General features: G+C 58.9%; 1 protein-coding gene across 14 annotated transcripts in view; it reads right to left on the bottom strand.

Annotated features, from left to right (window-relative positions):
• PPP1R12B (protein phosphatase 1 regulatory subunit 12B) overlaps positions 1–17,066 on the bottom strand; it is a 135,333-nt gene that overhangs the window by 40,438 nt on the left and 77,829 nt on the right. For 12 of the 14 annotated variants that reach the window (XR_004314752.1, XM_032466918.1, XM_032466917.1 and 9 more), the window contains 3 exons: positions 16,510–16,699; positions 16,315–16,427; positions 15,299–15,340 (listed from right to left, as the gene is read on the bottom strand). Coding sequence is in view for 13 of the 14 variants with exons in the window: in XM_032466918.1 (XP_032322809.1) it covers positions 15,299–15,340; positions 16,315–16,427; positions 16,510–16,699 (345 nt within the window). In the remaining variant the exon portion in view is untranslated. Of the gene's footprint in view, positions 1–1,788; positions 2,405–15,298; positions 15,341–16,314; positions 16,428–16,509; positions 16,700–17,066 lie in introns of those variants that run through there. The other 2 variants (XM_032466939.1, XM_032466931.1) reach the window with 2 other exon arrangements.

Raw genomic sequence — 17,066 nt, 5'->3', positions numbered from 1 at the left:
CCGCGTCCCGACCTGAGATTTTGAGCCACCTAAGCTCTTAACTGTCACTTTGAGCCCAGCATGTCCTCAGTGTGCAGAGGTACTCGGGTGTGCTCCCGTGTGGCCAGCGGGTGTGGACAGAGCAGCTCTGCCCTCACGGCTGAGCTGGAGAGTGAGCACTTCTCTGCGTCCCTGTTCCCTCCCTCATGGCCCGGGGATGGCGGTGCTGCACTGGACACAGTGCCCGTGCTGTTGTGTGTGTCAGCCTGTTCAGAACACGGCCCGCTGATGCCTGTGCGACAGGGGAGGTGCTTTAAGCAGCATCAGAGGCAGCACAGTGTGGCCAGACCACGCTTGCAGCCCGAGGGCATGCCAGCGCCAACAGCCAGCCCCCCAGTGAGCTGTGTCTGTCACTCTAACACCCACTGGATCCCGAGAACATGAGGCCTAACCCCTTGGGCACAGGCTCAGGCTGTCTGGACGCTGAAGGCCACTGACAGCACTGTGGCGGGAGCCCGCACCACTGACCACTGGGGCCAGGAAGCCATCTCTCCTTCAAGCCTTCCGTGTTTTGGTTCCCATAATCCAAGTTCTCAAGCTCTCTCCCACTGCAGCCTCTGTCTAAGGTCAGGGGTGGGGATGGTGGAAGGAGGGTGGGTGACAGCCATGAGGACTGAGGTGAGAGGCAGGAGCCACTCCACAAGAGGCGCAGGTCCAACAGGAAGAGGAAAGGGAGTCACGTGCTGACCGGAGCCATGCTGTGCTGGGAAGGGCGCCTCACGCCAAAAGGTGGCGTGGGTCTGACGGGAAATGCTGGCCCCGTCCTGGGCCCGGGCCCAACAGCACCACACGTACCAGCAGCTGCAGGGAGGCTCACGGCTCCGCAGGGGAGGGTGGCACCAGGCCATGCGCTGTAGAAACAAACGCCTGCGCTCGGCGGTGGTGACGCTCCCAGGGCCTCTCCTGACCTCGCACAGAAGACGGATGAACAAAACCGCTTTATAGTAAGACCTCCTGTATTCTGGGGAGTAAACACCTCTGGCTGAGGTCCCAGGCCAACACTCCACACACCAAATTGACCCCACAGTCATTTACACACTGGGGATGGACACACAAGGACTCAACAGAGCACAGCACGCCGTTTTGGTTTCCCCTCCTAATAAGGGACCGCGACCTGCCTCTTCCCGCACACGAGCAGACACCTGGCCACTCGCCTGCTCCAGCACACCACGGGCGGGTTACCGGCCTCCCTCCCGCAGAGGAACTCGGCGCAGCCACTCGCAGTCAGCAGAGAAAGCAGGGAGAAGCCTCCAGCAGACCTGCCTGGGACGGGAGCGCCTCCCCAGCGCTGCCAGCAGCCAGGAGCTGTCGTCTCTTCGGCTTCTTCAACACGGAACTTCCCCTGGGCCCTGAGGAGCAGGACCCGTGTCCACGACTCCTGCCCATTTCGCTCTCTCTCCCTCGCTCACCCTCAGACACGGTCAGGGCACACGCAGACCGCGCAGAGCACTGGAGTTAGCGACAGCCTCCCAGCCACTGGGAGACTCCTCTCCTAAAACCTGGTTCTGACCCATGAGCACAGGAAAGGGAGCAGCTAAGAAGCCCCAGAAACCAAGAGAAGCCAGGAAGACCCCAACAAGGGCGCCAGGCTCACTGCGAGCAGCTGACAAGTGAGGGCCGCAGGGCAAAGACTGCGTCCGAGGGCCAGGCGCCTCGACCCGAGCCCCACAGTGCACCCACGGCTCTGCCTGGCCCCCAGGCTCCCACACCCCCACCTGACCTGACCCTGCACAAATGCGAGCTGCTTACCCGGAGCGTCCTGGCAGTCGGGGAGGGAGGTGCGGGGGGCAAGTCTGGCTGTGACTTCCTGCTCCGAGGGAGCTCCTTGCTTCGGGTGTACAGAGAGGACATGGCTCCCCGGAGGCAGACAGGCGTGGCCCTGGAGGTCGTCTCACAGAACTGCGCCTCTGAGCTGCGGCAGGACGGCTCTGGACGCAGCTGAGGAAGGACCCAGCCCCGTGAACGGCAGTCCAGTCGCTGGCGTCGGAGGTGCTGGGTTCTGGGCTGCTGGGCCACCCGCGGGGCTCCTCCCAAGAGGGCACCTCCTACCGAGACCTGCTCCCTGAGAGAACCCGAGTCTAAGTTCCCAAGACACCAGACCACGTCCCAGGGGACGAGCCTGAGGGCAGCTCCCGTGTCTTTGTCCAGGAGAAAGAGACACACAGCCACCCCTGGGCTGGACCCCTGGGCTGGACGGGCTTGGAGCTGCCCCGTGACCAACTGCTGCGATGCGTTCAGGCTAAACAACGTAAAAAACAAAACCTAAAAGCTACAAATGAGGAACCAAGAGTGGAGGAGAAAGAAGTTGCCCGAGGAAGTGCACCCCGTCCCCCGGACCCGGCTGCTCTCACACACAAGCACGCACAGGCACACACCCCCCGCCCCTTTCTGACATTCCAAATCCTATTTGCTCAGCGAGGAATGCTGGACAGCCGCCAAGGGCAGAGATTCACTTTCCACTCAGAGTCTGAGTTGGGGCTGCCACTTGCAGGAGGAGAAGATGGCCTGCCTGCTTGTGGAGACAAAGTGGCCTCCAGGGACAAAGCCCACCAGCCCGCAGTGCCCAATGCCTCAGCTGGCTTCTCAGGGCACTTCTCCAGACGTGAGAACAGGGTTTTCGGAGGTTTTCAATGTCTGGAGCCCTTACGTCCCAAAGCCCAGACAGACACATCAGCCAAGCACCTTCAGGGTTCTGACGTCTGGATTCCCACTCATGGTGGAGCCCCTGCCAGAGAGGAGGAGGCTCCCCGAACCCGAGCCTGGCGCAGCTGTGGGTGTGCAGCTTGGCAGAGGTTTACAAAAGGCCAGGTCAGGGGTCAGGATGGGGGGGAGAGAAGGGTCAGAAATGAGGGAGAAACAGAGGCCGTGCACAGGGGAGCTGCCCGGCTGGGGGACTGGTCACCCACAGGGAACTCCAGAGTTAAAAAGACAGGAATTGATTTGCTTGGAGTTGGAGGAGCCTGGATTTGGCCTTGAAACGTCTTGAGTTTAGCCCTCTGCACTGGGCACAGCCGCCCGCCCAGATCTCTGGTCTGAGGCTCTGAGCTGATGGGCTGACCACGTCACTGGGCTCGTGGGAGCTTCCCGCCCTCCTTCCCCATGGGTGTCGGTGTCTCTGCCTGCAAGTCCTCCCAGCATACTGTCCTTCTAGTTGTCCTGACGTCTTCTTTGTTCTTATGACCAACATTATGAAACCAAATCCAGGGAAACGATCGGCTATTTGGGGGCTGGTTTGAAGAACACAGGTTGAAAAAGTTTATAAAGGGTCCTGATCCACCCGGATGTGAGACACTTCCTAGGCAGCCGACCAGCTCCACCACAAACCACGGTCACGCTGTGTCCAAGGGGCCGACCACCTCGGCCGCCGCCCTGCCCTGCTCCTGGGAGGGCTGTGCGGTGGTCCCACTGCTGGCAGGCAGGTGAGGACGGGGGGTGGGGGCTGCCCCCTCTTCTTGAGTCTACTTCTCGGCAGCACCGACACTGGTAAACTCCTGTAGGTTCCGGGTGTTTCCACACGCGCTGTCTCAAAGGCTGAGTGAGTGCTTCCACCTCGCAGACGAGGAGCAAGCCCCAGGGGCCAGATGCCACGTCTGAGACCCACAGCCAGCGTGAGGGAGCGCAGCACAAGGGCCAGAGAAGTGAGCTCTGAGCGACGGGGGAGGGCCTCAAAGGGCCTGGAAAGACCCACCAGTGCAGACCCTCCAGGAAGGTGTGAGACACCCACAAGAACGTGTCAGAAACAGAGGGTCAGAGACAAATTCTCCAGGAAGTTAAATCCCGGCTCCTTCTTTTGCTCATGCATTCTTCTGTATACTTAGCTCTTCTCCCACTTCTCCTCTTTTACTCAGAAGAGGACGCCCCTGAGAACATGGGCTCTGTCTTATCCTGGTGAAGACGGAGGTGACCGGGCCCGTGCCCGCGGGTGCACCGAGCTCCGGTCCTATGGCAGCCACGTGCTGCCAGGATCCCCGCACCGGAGACCGAGACAACCCACATCTTCCTTCCGGCCTGACATCCCAACCCGGGCATACCACAGCTCACAACTCAGACGACCGGCGTGGAGGAGCGTCGGGGGACAGACCCGAAGAGCGACCTGCTCCTTTGCTTTCCCAGCTGCGTGTCCAGACCCTCTTTCCCAAGTTAAGGTTAGTAACCAAAGAGTCCACAGAGGACCTCTCAGCCCCAGACCTCCACAGGGTGAGCTACGCAAACAGCCACCTGCTTGGAAAATAATTTACTTCAGACAGGATTCATGTTTTACTTCTCGGCAAGACAGAGAAAAAGAGTTTATGAACTTCAGGTCACTTGTTATAACTAAACAGAGAACCCCAGGTAGTCAGTGTAACAGACTCTCCAGCAAACTAAGAACCACTGTGTGCAGGAGCCACCGTGCTGAGCTGCCCCTGGGATGAAGTGCATCACACGCGCCAGGAGCAGGCCGGTCGGTCCTGTGTGACCCCAGCTGCGGGCTTTCCTGACTCAGCTCTCCCGGGGTCGCCCTCCAGGGCAGACTTCTTAGCAGAGGAAGCTAACAAGCAACTTGAGTAATTTCTAGTTCTTCCTCTTCTATTTTAAACCAGGAAAATTAAACGTTATGGCCTAAGAGTGATCTGTTTGGTAAAGTGCCCCCCCGTGAGGACTCCCAGAGCAGCCAGGCCAACACACGCTGCACACAGAGGAGGCCGGGCGGCCGGGCTGGAACCCTGCCGGCCTCGCTGACCAGTCAGGCTCTCCTCCCCGAGTCTCGCCTCAGCGGCGGGGAGGAGATGCCACCCCGCAGTCCCACTGTGTGTGTGTTCAGGGCTAGTCCATCTCCCATGTTGGGCGCGAGGCACGCGTCCACGGGCAGCTGCCACCACTGAAGCGCTGGGCACACAGCTGCGTCAGAGCAGAGAGCCGGGACTGTGGTGACGCGAACCTGGTCAGGGACACGGCTCCTGGACGATGCCAAGGTCTCCATCCCAGATGCCGAGGGGAGAACCCGCCTTGCCCCTCCCTCCGGTCCTCCCCTCGTCCGAGAAGAGGGTACGGCCACGAGCAGTGGCGGCTCGTCTCACTGGGGCGGGAGGCAGGCAGGGAAAGTGGGCCAAAAACTGAAGACGTAGGAGTGAATGTGAGTGTGAATGCGCCAGGACACGCACGGGGGGGGGAGGGGGGGGCCTGGGAGGAGCACCACCAGGAGAACAGCCCCACGTCAGGGGCCCCCACTCAGGCAGCCAGACGCCCTGAAGGGGCCCCGCGAGTCCTGTGTGGTCTGCGGCCTGCGTGGAGATGCCCTGAAGGTCGCCGAGGGCTTTCACTAGAGGGACCAGCACAGCCCTACTGTCACCTCAGGAAAGGCGCACCTGGAATTCCAACTCCTCTGTCCCTAAATTCTCAGTAAAGCGACAGCTCCGGATGCGCAGTGTCATCACCACGGGAAGCGGGGGCTGTGGTGCCTCGCTCTTCAGTCTGTGCGCACGCCGCCCAAACGCGCCGTAACCGCGACGTCCAGAGACGCATTCCGGCTGCTCTGCTTGCTGCGTGCGCCTCTTGGCAGACGACCAGCCTGGAGAAGGGGCCCCAATGCTCACGTGCTTGAAACAAACATGCCTAACACCTGCACCTAGTGAAGACTGAGGAGGCAAAGACGGGAGAGTTTATGAGGAAGGAGAGAACGCGGAGGCAGGGGGAGCAACAGACGGTTCACAGCCAAACTGGTTCTCCTCGTTTCCGAGGGCAGAGCACACACCTACTGACGTGCACACACACCTGCAGAACTGTGCGCCAAGTAGCACAACTGCCGAGAACAACCCTCACAGTCCTGTCAGACTGTGAAACCGGAAGAGGCTTTGTTTTCTTATGCTACATACAAGCTCTTGGAACTGGCTGCTTTCAAAAGTAGAAAGGTCTGTGAGCGCCTTCTCAGCTCAAGGGTCCCCATCGGCACCTCTCAAGCTCTTCTGGTGCAGAAAACAACACTGACTGCAGAACAAAACTCGGGAATGCTTCTGGCTAAGAGGACCAGGAAAGGGCCTCCCCGTCAGCCCTCATGAGGGCTGGAGTGGAGCCGCGGCTGCGAGACGGCCGAGCTAGCGAACAATCGCTCTGTGACTTCAGCCGGAGCGCAAGGCGTGGGATCCTCTGAGGGCCCGGACCTGAACCGCAATCCCCTCGCAGTCTGCTTTGGGGCATGCCGCAGGTCCTTCACCACTGCCCGTCTCCTCAGACACAGCGGGGTGGAGACATGCCTTTTGGAAGGTGAGCCTGGCTTCCAACCACATGGTCCTCAAGACTCCAAGGGCACTCCTGAAGTCTGGTGCACGTTACCAGTTTTTCAGGAATTCTGTGGCTGCTTCCCACATATCAATGTTTTTTGGCAGCTTCGTTAATAAATTTGAGCAGCCACAATATGTGGTGTTTTAGTTCACAGACATGGCTCCAAAGGTGGTCCCACAACACGGCTTGAATTGAAAGGCATGGGGCACCCAGACGGCTGCGTGTGTGGACAGAGGTGCGGGCGGCGTCCACGTGAGGCTCCACATGGCAGAAACGGCGACGGTCGAGGGGGGGGTTGCTCTCGTGCAAAAGCCTTCACTTCATGTCCAAACCCGTGCACTCTGAGAGTCTGTGCTGCCACGGCACAGAAACGATCATGCGAGCAACGGGCTCAGTAGAGAGTCCGGAAGACAAAGAAGGGCAGGAAAGTGCTGTCGGCGCGCCGCCCCTCGTCTCCACCCTCCCAGCACAGCCAGAGCCGAGACTGGGCTCAGCGGTGATGGTGCCATCCACCCAGGGTGTCGCTCGACCCTGGACCCCATGCTGCCAGCTCTTCAGAGGAAACAGCCCCGAGTGGCCGGCGGCCCAGGAGAGGCGAAGCCAGTGGTGACTGCAGCCTCTGCTGCTGGGGTCCAGTTACTGAACTGCCGCCGGAAGGCTGGACCTCCAGGAGGTCTCGAATGTCCCCACCGTTCAAACCGCCACACGGACGGTGCCGCCCAGCAAACGCCGCCCACAGCAGGTGTGCTAGCGTTTCCCGAATGACTCGCGTTCACGGAGCTTCACGCAGAACACACCTGGCGACGGCATTTCTGTAGGGAAGCCTTTTCCCCTTTTATATTTAGGACTGTTTGCTAGAGATAGACTTCCAAAAAGGGCCAACTTCAGGCTTTTGATGGTTGACCCATTTCACTGTCCTCTCAGCTAAACTGGCCACAATCTTCCCAAATCTGTCTGCTTTGGGTGGTGAAAAAATCCTATTTCATTATTGTCATTTACAGACTTGAATACCAGTGAGGCGACGTACCCCTCCTTCTATCTGTCAACTACTCCATTTTAAAATAGGTTCCTCATAATCGTTACTACCTAAATCAAATTTATTCTTTTAAGCTCAGGTTGCAGTTAAAAGACCCAACATTTTTAGGAAGTAAGTTCTGGAAGACACCTTCTTGAAGGAGCTACCCTAGATGCCCAGAAGGGAGCGGCGTGTCCGCTGCGATGTGCTGTCACTGAGGGTAGAGCGGGTGTCACCACTCCCAGTTTCCGCTCCTTCCTCAGCCCCACCTGCTGCACGACCGCGCTGTCTGCGCTGGTCTTCTGGGGTGATGCTGAGACTGAGGGCAGGGAGAGCTTCCTTGAGGAAGCCATTCAGTTGAGCCCAGAACCTCTCAAGGCTGTTTCCTATAAAACCTCCTTAGTTTTCATACTACGATAGTCTTGGGGAGGCTGAGTCAGGCCTTCTCTCTGAAAGCGTCCTGTAAATGAGAAGGTAAACACACAAAGGAAGACACAGTCAGAGGAAATGGGGGTCTGGACGTCGCCGGCCAAGGGCCTGACAGTGACAGGTGGCCACACCTCCCCGGCTGGCCCTGCAGCGACCTCTCCCTGGTGACTGGCGGGACGTGTGGAACGTGCTCCGCAGGGCGGACCTTGTGCTTCTCGCTCCTTTGGAAGGTCCCGCAGGAGCCGCAGCGAGTGCGGACAGGCCTGGCAGGTGGGCGAGGGAAGCACAAGCCTGGGTGTCACCACGGCCTCCTGATGGCACAACGGCGAGACCTGTCTGACCCCCGCAAACCACGGAGCTCGGCCCACAAAGCAGACGCTACTGACTAGACGCTCTCAGCCCCCGTGGGCATCCCGACCACAAAGCACAGTCGGCAGGGAGAGAGGTCAGCACCACCCCAACCCGGCCCCCCACCTCCTGAGCACCCCCGCGAGCCGGGCGACGTCCCTGTCCCCAGACGCAAGCCCTCCAGAGTGCTGTCCGCGTAGGGGGTGGCGCAGGGAGCTCCTGGCACCTACTCCCTCCCTACTCTCCTGGTGGCGGGGCTCCCGTGTCCTGCGGGCACCCATCCCCACCAGCCCTGCTACCACCACTCGCCAGGACCCTCCCAACGGTGTGAAGGCACCATCGTCCCTCCTTGAGGTCACAGAGGGCGCAGTAGTGCAGAGGCTCCTGATTCAGGGTCGTGACCACCACGCTCCACGGCCCGACTCAGGACCACCCATCCCCGGCTACAGAGGCTGGTTCAGGGAAGCTCACCCAATCCAGCGAGGGCATTGGATACGCAGTCACCAGGACAGAGGGTGCCTCGTCTCCGTGGTCTGCACGAAGGAGACGGCACGGTTGGGATGGCAGCTTCAGCCTCCAGGCGGCGCTGGGCTGGGGCCACCATGCAGACTCCGAGGTACATGAGCCTTTTCCTTGAACTGCATGACATTGAGTTCTGTCACCAGGAGACGCTCAGCAGGGTGACCACAATCCCTAAGGCTGGTCCCGGTGAGGACAGGGTCATGCACCCTGCAAACAGGTGACTTCCCTGACCACCAACTGCCAGCAGATACTAAGGAATCAGGAACTGGAAAAATGCTCACTTACTGAAGAAGTGCTCGAATGGGGAAAAGCGGGTATTTGAGTCATGCTGACACCAGCAGGCACTTTCTGAGTCTGTAACCTGGAGCAGAGGCTGCCCACCAGCCAGCTTTGGTGAATAAAGTTTTACTGGGACAAGGACACTCCCACTACGACACACTGTCCATGCAGCAGTGGAGCTGAGTAGTGGTGACGGACGGCGTGGCCCAGAGCAGAAGCTACTTAGCACCGGGCCCCTGACGTGGAAAGTCTGCTGAGTCCTGGCCTCTGGGTTGCGTGCCACCATGAAGACCGGGCCGGCCTGCACCACCGCCCCAGCCCCTGCTGCTGGAGAACTGGCGCAACGCCTGCCCTCCTGAGGGCTCAGACAGGGCGCTGACCGTCCACAGCCCGCAAGGGGCCTCGCTGGACACAGGAGAAACGCAAGCCTTGGCGCCCGTCAGCACAGACGGTCCCGTGGCCCACCCGTCCGGTCAAACTCTTCGCAAAGCGCCCAGCCCACAGGCAAAGCACCACCGTAACTTGTTATCTCCCTCTTAAAATGCTCCCATGACCTGCAAAGGCCTCGGAAACAGAAGCAGAGCTGTGGCTCCAAGACCGCACTGAGAGCTGTAGTCTCTGAGCTGTAAGTTTGCTAAAGGGCTGAGTGTCCCTTCTTCCTGCCCAGGAGTCAGGGCCGTCGGTGTGCTTCCTGGTATAAGAAAACCATTCAGGGGGAGGGTACAGCTCAGGGGCAGAGTGCGCGCCTGGTACGCACCAGGTCCTGGGTTCCGTCCCCAGCACCTCCTCTAGTAAATAAATAAATGAATAAACCTAATTACCACCCCCCGAAAAAGAAAAGTTTAAAACCTGGGGAAGCACGCACTGCAGCGGCGCCTGTGTCGGCACCTAGGGGCCGCACAGGAACCTACCTGGACATAATGTCACGGTTTCCTGATTAGAGAAACCCGTGTCCGTAAGTGGCTGCTACCTGACTCCTGACCCTGCGGAGGGACATGGACTTGGAGGGAGGAGAAGGGGACGGGTCACTTGCCCAATCCCCGACAGCCCAGGACAGCAACGACCGTCAGTGCCCCCGCCCCCGTCCTGTGGGCAGGCCTGCAAACAAACCCCACACTGACGTGGCACCTCAGGCCTGGGGCTAGAAGGCGGACATCAGGGTGGAGGCGCTCTGGCCACGCCGCCCACGGGAGAAAGGAAGACCCCAGTGACCATGGGAGTGCTCGGACCCCACTGAGGGGAGCAAGCCTCCCGGAGGCTGCAGAGTCCCAGCGCAGGACCACTTCCCTCAGAGAGCTGAAGCCAGCACTCGAAAGACCCGCCCAGCGCTTCCATGTCGGTGGCGCGTGGGCCTGGGGACGCCCAGCTGGGCAGGATCCTGCTCTTAAGAAAGTTGTTAGCTGTTCTTGAAAAGCACAACTTAGGAAAACCACCAGCAGAAGGTTCAGCAGGATTTCAGCATCTTCTTGTGAGTGAAGGACGCGGACAATTCTCCCTGCTCTTTAAAGGGGTACGAAGCCCCCACTGTGACAAGTGTTTTCTAAGACGCCCACCCCAACTGGAAATGAAGCTCTTACATGAAGAACTCAGCTAAATTTATGCAGAAACAACACTAAAACATGAAGAGGAAACGGAGGGGGAGTGATTTATGAGGAGACAAGTATTCCAACATGTGAAGTTCTGGTCCAGCAACACGAGCAGGCACGACAGAGGAGTCAGGGCTTGACTTGCCAGCAACACCAAGAAGGTGGAAGCCAGACGTGGCCCTGGGGGACACGCCGGCTCACGAGGTCGCTACGCAGGGACGGGCACCACTGCATCACCGCTTTCCCTCCGTTTGCGCGGTGGTTGGAATTTTGGAGCCACCACTGCCAGAAACTGTGAGTTTATACAAAAAATCAACTCTTGATTTTGGACTCAGGCCACAGAAAGGTTCCTTCTACGACCGCTCAGGGAGACGAGGCCCAGAGGCTGCAGGACGGTGCGTCACGGGGGGCGCGCCCGGAGTGCACGCACACCATCCCCGTCGCCGCGGACCCTGAAAGCACCACCCCCCGAAATGCTCCTTTCACTCTCCCATACTTCATGCGTTTCCTAAAGCATAACGCACTACCTCTGTAATCATAAAAAACAAGCTCCAGCAGTTTCGAGCTCACCGGTGTCCCTCCCACAGAGTCACAGGGTCACAGGCCACTCACACAAACTGACACCTAGAGGGCAGTCAGAGGCAGAAGGAAGACACCGGGGTTTAAAAAGAGGTCAAGAGGTTAACTACCCCACCTTTGGTAGCTGATAAACTTCCCACATCTTTAAATAAGACGTTCAAGCCAAGTCCAAACAGATAGCCTAAGATCAATTTATTCTATCTTAAAAAAGATTTCTGACTAAAGCAGAATTCACTGATGTAATGGGACAGTGAGTCCAAAAATTACAGGGTCTCAAAGGAATACATGCGAGCTTTGATTACTGAGATTTGCTTGGCAACGGCACGATCTAAAATTAATAGAGTCCTTAAAAGGAAGATGCCAAAAGCAACTTTGTTCTCAGATAGTTTATACAGCTTGGCCAGAGCAAGGCACAAGAATGACCCAAATATAGAAAACTCAGCATCGCCACATCCTAGGAACCACAGTCGCAAAGCAAGCGCAGACACGCAGCGAGGAGAGACGCGCCACTGTGCCTGGGGTCTCCGTGTCGGGGGCAGACCCTCCCGGGTCTGGGCAGAGGCAGCTTTCCAGTCCTTCTGTCCCCACCTCCTCCCCAGACGGCCACCGCTCTGGGGGCTCACAACAGCCCACCCAGTAAACCCGCCCTCCTTTTGTCCTCTGAGCATTATCATCAAATTTCCCAGACCTCTCAGAACCCTCTCACTCTGGGGACAAGCTAGTCCTCTTCTTCCGGCTAAAGATAAAAAAGCTGAGGGAGAAAATCTGCATTATCTTTTCACTCTTTTAAAAGGAGGAGAAGCTCGCTTAAAAAAAAAAAGAAAAGATTATGATTGTTTACGGTGTTTTGTGAACAATGTTCCTTCTCTACACGAATAACCAGTTCTGACGGCTCACCTACCGTGCCTGCAAAGTGAGTCAAAGGCTCTCCACACGCAGGCTGGTCCGGGACATACCTTACCATATTAGGCCATCGGGCCCCAGAGAGAAGGGAACACAAACCTCCGAGGATTTTACCTAAAAGGAGAGTCAAGGACGCCCAGCGGGCGCAGATGGACAGAAGCCCCTGGAGGCCTCCCAGAGACAGAGGAACTTCAGGAGATTAGTGACCAGATTAACAATGCGGCAGGAGGGAGCAGGACCCACAGTCGGCCAGAGGCAAAGCTGTGGACAATCAGAGCAAAGAGGAAACAGGGCCACTGCTTACCCAGAGCAGGTGGGGTCGGGGTGGAGGGGGCAGCAAAGAGCTGTGGAGCGGAGCCACTGGGAACACCAGGCCTAAAGCGGAAAGCCTGGGGAACGCGGCCTGCTCTTGTCCGCCCAGCTCTGCACACACCAGACACTAAGTTCTGGCTCCTTGCCTTCCTGCTCCGGCACCCCCTCAGCATTTGTCTCAGAGTCCCTCAGGCACACTCCCAGAGTCCTGAGCCACTTCCCTCCTGTGGGTGAATTAACTTCAAACCCACAGGATGTGATTCCACGGTCAGTGCTCACCCTCGCCCCCGTTCAGAAAACGACCTGAAACCCCCGTCCTACAGACCAGGAAAGGGAAGCACCTCCTCCAGAGAGTTCAGGGCCACTGGGGAGTGCCCAGGGTCTTGTCCCGGGTCATCCTAAGGGGTCACGGAAGAGGCACGACAGACGGAGAGGCCACGGTGACCGCGGGCTGCAGGGCAGCCACAGCCACAGCCAGGAGCACGTCTCTCTGGGCCTCAGCTGGTCTCTAAAATGAGAAGCTCAGAGTTGTTTCAGTTCCGAAACCCCACGTCCCGACTGCCACTGCGGCCAACTCTGGGTCCTCGGGCCTCCCTGCCTCCACGTGCTCCCTCGGGGACCCGTCCTGGCTCCCGGCTGGGGCTGGGTTAGCTGCTGTGTGATTGGTCCTCACCTCTCACCTTGACTCCGCCCTCCTCCTGGACGCCACTCAGATACGTGAAACACAGCGCTGCGAGAGCCAGACCCAAATGCCTGTTTCCCCACCACACCTGGCCCTCCCAGAGTCTTCTGCACCTCAGCAAATGAAAACGCCAACCTCCCAGCTGCTTCAGCTGGAAGATAGGTGTCACCTGAGCCTTGTGAGTCTCACCTCACACCCAGTCCAGACACCCTCCCGGTTCTCACCTCAAACCCGTCCAGGACGCAGAGACATCTCAGCACCTTCCTAGGCGTGGCCACCCTGGCCCGCAGCACCCCCATCAGCTCTCCCTGGACCACCTGGACCCCTCACAGTGTGTCTCAGAGCAGCGGGTGGGGGCGCTTCAGGGTTAAGTACCACCCTGTCTCCTCTGTCCGGAGCTCGACACGTGTCTCCCACGCGCTCAGGACACCAGCCGGAGCCCTCACGCCCACTGCTGGCATGCTAGCCACTGGTGGTCCCCAGGCATGTCACCTCACAGCCGGGCCAGCGCTGCCCCTCTGCCCACAGCGCTCCGCCCACACACACCCTCCAGGCCCCCAGCGCACGTGCTCCCAGTCCAGGCTCCAGGGACACCCTCTCACAGGCCTCTCCTGACCCCCACAGGACGCCCCCTACAGGCCCTCACCTTGCCAGCTGCCAGCGACCCAGCACGGTCCTTCAATCGCTCACCCTCTTCACCATAACCTAACTCGACAAAGGTCACGGCCCAGGGTCTGGAAAGCAGCAGCTCAAAGCGCTCGTTCAACAACCACAAGTGGGAAGCCGGTTGTAAAAGAGGCAGCACAGGTGGGAAACGCCTCGAGGGCCTCCCACGCCGAGGCCAGCAGGGGGCGCCGCCCGCCCACCCACGGAGTCCGGACACCCTCAGCAGTTGCCGTTCCAGACGACCTTCCCTTACTCAAGGAGGTGAGACGCCACAAGCAAGTCAACTCAGACAGGTAACCGGCTCAGTAAAAAACTAGATGGCAAAGGGGGCGGAGGAGGCGTGCCAGCCCCAAGCAGGCCGCCAGAAGGCCCTGGACGCGGCAGGGCCCACCTGGGAGCTTCATGTCCCCACGTGTCCCAGCCCCCCGGGCCACAGCTCTCTAACCTGTGAAAGGAGCTTCGTAACAGTCCTAAAATGTAACCGGGAAGCCTGGCCCCATGAGCATCTCAGCTTCCTCCCGTGGTGCCCGGGGCGTGGGCTCTCCATCAGGTGGAGGCCAGCAGAGACCCCGGACAACCACCAGGCCTTCCTCGCTGTTCCTCCCACGGTTCTCTTTATGGATCAAAACAGCCCCACAGCCCCTGTTGGGGACGGTCCACTTCAACCTCCGTAATCATGACTGAGATGCTCTCTGCAGGTCTTTCCAACTCCCCACTACTTTCCTACATTCACTCTTTCGGTCTCTCACAGCCTCTCTAAGTTCAAGGGGTGAAGACGCCGTGCCTGCCTAGGGAGCCCCACGTGGCACCTGCACCCGCAAGCAGCCCCCGCCTCCACCACCCAGCTCGCCGCGCACCACCACGGGCCTGCGGGCCGGAAGCCACCGCTGACAGCTCTGGATCTGGACTAGGACACGGGCAGGTCAACGACAAAACAGGGCATTTCTATTTCCTCTGCTGAAAACGGACTAGTTGCTGATTTTTCCGTACGGGTCATTAAATCTATTCTGAGAGCATTAGATCATGTAACGGCATGGAACAGAAAAGGCCATTTTTTTACATAATCTCCAAAGAAATGCTCGTGTAGCCTCAGCTCATTTAGTCAGAACCAACCCCTTCCTTCCTGAAAAGCGGCAGCAGTAAGAAAACCACTAACTTTCCATCACGCGTGAGTGGCTCACGAGAGCCCAGGCAGCAGGGCAGCCAGCCGTCTGCCGCAGAGGAGCTGGGGGCCAGCCTTAGGCTTCTGAGTCCCGTAAGAGCTCTACCTCGTTTGAAAGTCAGAGACCAGCGAGCTCCGGACGGTGTGATGTTCACACTGCTCACTCCTGCGCAGAGGATGAAGACACACCGCGACTGGGCCAGGGCCTGGCAGCAGGAAACTTGGACAAGAGCCTGCCATTGTTACGCCGTTTAAGAAAACAGGACGCCCGAAACTCCTGAAGACTGTAGAGCGCTACAGAACTTGAAGACTCTTCCGATGAAAAAAGAACAGAAGAAGAAAGCGGTACACCGCCCAGCACTTGTCCCATCTCAGAGGAAGTCTGCCTCCAAACTCCCCTTGGGCCAGACCCGCACAGAGCCTGCTCTCCCTGCGACCAAACCTGCGTGCACACGAGCAGGGCTGAGCCCTCGAGGGACACTGGGTGTGAGAGGCGGCCTCCCAGGCCTGCGACTTACCCACATCGCCTTCACCTCGTCAGAGACGTCGGCTCCGTCCTCCTGGAGAGGAAGGAGGGAGAGAAACAGGAGTGTCACAGTCACAGCCCCGGGAGCAGCACAGCCCATCAGCCGCGTGCCCTGGCAGGGAGTGCTGCCGCCGGGGGCACCGCCCCTGCTGCTCTGAGCGTCGCCACAGGCCGGCTCGGGCCGCCGCCTGCAGTCGGAAGCCCAGTGCCCGACGGGCGGGGAGCACCTGACGAAAGACAGACCTGGCTCCACCTCCGCAGCCCGGTCCTACGGCCTCACAGCGCTTGTCTAACCGTCGCTAATCAAGGGCTGGGACTGTCTCACCTCTGGCCTCACTAGGCGGCCTGTCTAATTTCAAACGTGTCCCTGGTAACCAGGCAACTGTGCTGGCCGCTCGATTACTAAAATGCCCACATGAATTGAGTGAGAACAGTGGGAACAAGGGGGTGAATCAAAGTCCTGAATGTGTGCTTGTAATCAAGCACTGGAGCGCCTGTCTTTGTTTAAAAGCTGAAGTTAATGTTTTATATCATTTGTTCCTCTTTTCCTCCAAAGCAGTAAAACTGAGTAGGGGAGCACGTGAGCCGGGTGAGCGCGCGCTGCTTACAGACCCCCAGGCCCTTCACGTTCTCACCACACTCCTGAACGTTCAGCTAGAACCTGCTCCGTCGTGCGGGGGTGCTGCTGACCTCATGACTCTCTGGGACCCCGGGAGGAGGGGTGATGTCAGACAAGCTCCCCCACTCGCTCTATTTGGCTGTCTGGTAGCTGTGACCGTTCCATGTGCCCACCTCCACCACTGGCTGCTGCCTGCCCGCCCCGCGCTCAGTCCCGCTCCAGGCCCCAGGACCGCAGGGACCTTCCAAATGAGTCACACCCCAGGTGAGCCTCCCTCTGCTCTGTTCCCGACCACGCAGGATTCAGGGCATGACGTGGAACTCCTGAGCTCAGCACGAGGGCCACGGTCGGGACAGTGTGACCAGTCCTGGCACAGCCTGCCCACTTACATCCTGTGTCCAGAAATTGATGCCCGTGCCTCTCCGGCGTTCCCTGGGCCGCCTCCTCTCACGGACGGTCAGCCTGTGGGAGGACGCGTCATCCAACTCTGCCTCCTCACCCTCTGGTCAGAGAGAACACAAGGCACGGGTCTTGAGAACCTGGGGTGCTGCTGGGAGGTCCACACTCCCAGAAGCCCTCCTTACCATTTCTGTCCCTCTCCTTTGCCGTCGCACCGTCCGCAGTCATCTCTGAACTCCCAGGACCTGGGTCGGAAGGTCTGCTCATCCGGAGCAGAGGGGAACCAGTGCAGAGAGAGGGTCGGGCCTCAGAGGACGACGCTGGCGTCGTGGGCTTGTCGGGCTGAGCTGGACACCTCAGGCGACGACAGACAGGCTGGAATGATCCACAGGACGAGATGTCAGAGGTCAAGTCCAGCAAAAGGGTAGGGACCCTGGCTTTTTAAAAACGGGCTTCTCCATACCAAGATGCTTGTAAGTAGCAGATGCCCAGTGAAGAGCTACTGAGCTGGTTAATCGGCCAGAAAGGAAAGAGCCCCTGGACTCCCGCTCTGGTACCACCGTCAGGTTGACAGCAGCCCAGGACAGTTATTCCTAAGTAGACCAAAGGGCCTAGGAAGCAGTGCCCCGCCGGGTCATAAAACTTCCTCTGAAGTTGGAAGAAATCAGGAGGCAGGGTGCACGGCCTTCTTAAAGAGGGGAACCGAAGGGCAAGGCGAACCTCGGAAAACAAAAAGCTCAGG

Source organism: Camelus ferus, chromosome 23 (assembly GCF_009834535.1).
Source record: "Camelus ferus isolate YT-003-E chromosome 23, BCGSAC_Cfer_1.0, whole genome shotgun sequence".
NCBI lineage: Eukaryota > Metazoa > Chordata > Mammalia > Artiodactyla > Camelidae > Camelus > Camelus ferus.
The sequence above is the reverse complement of the archived record's forward strand: the minus strand, read 5'-3'. Positions and strand labels throughout refer to the sequence as shown.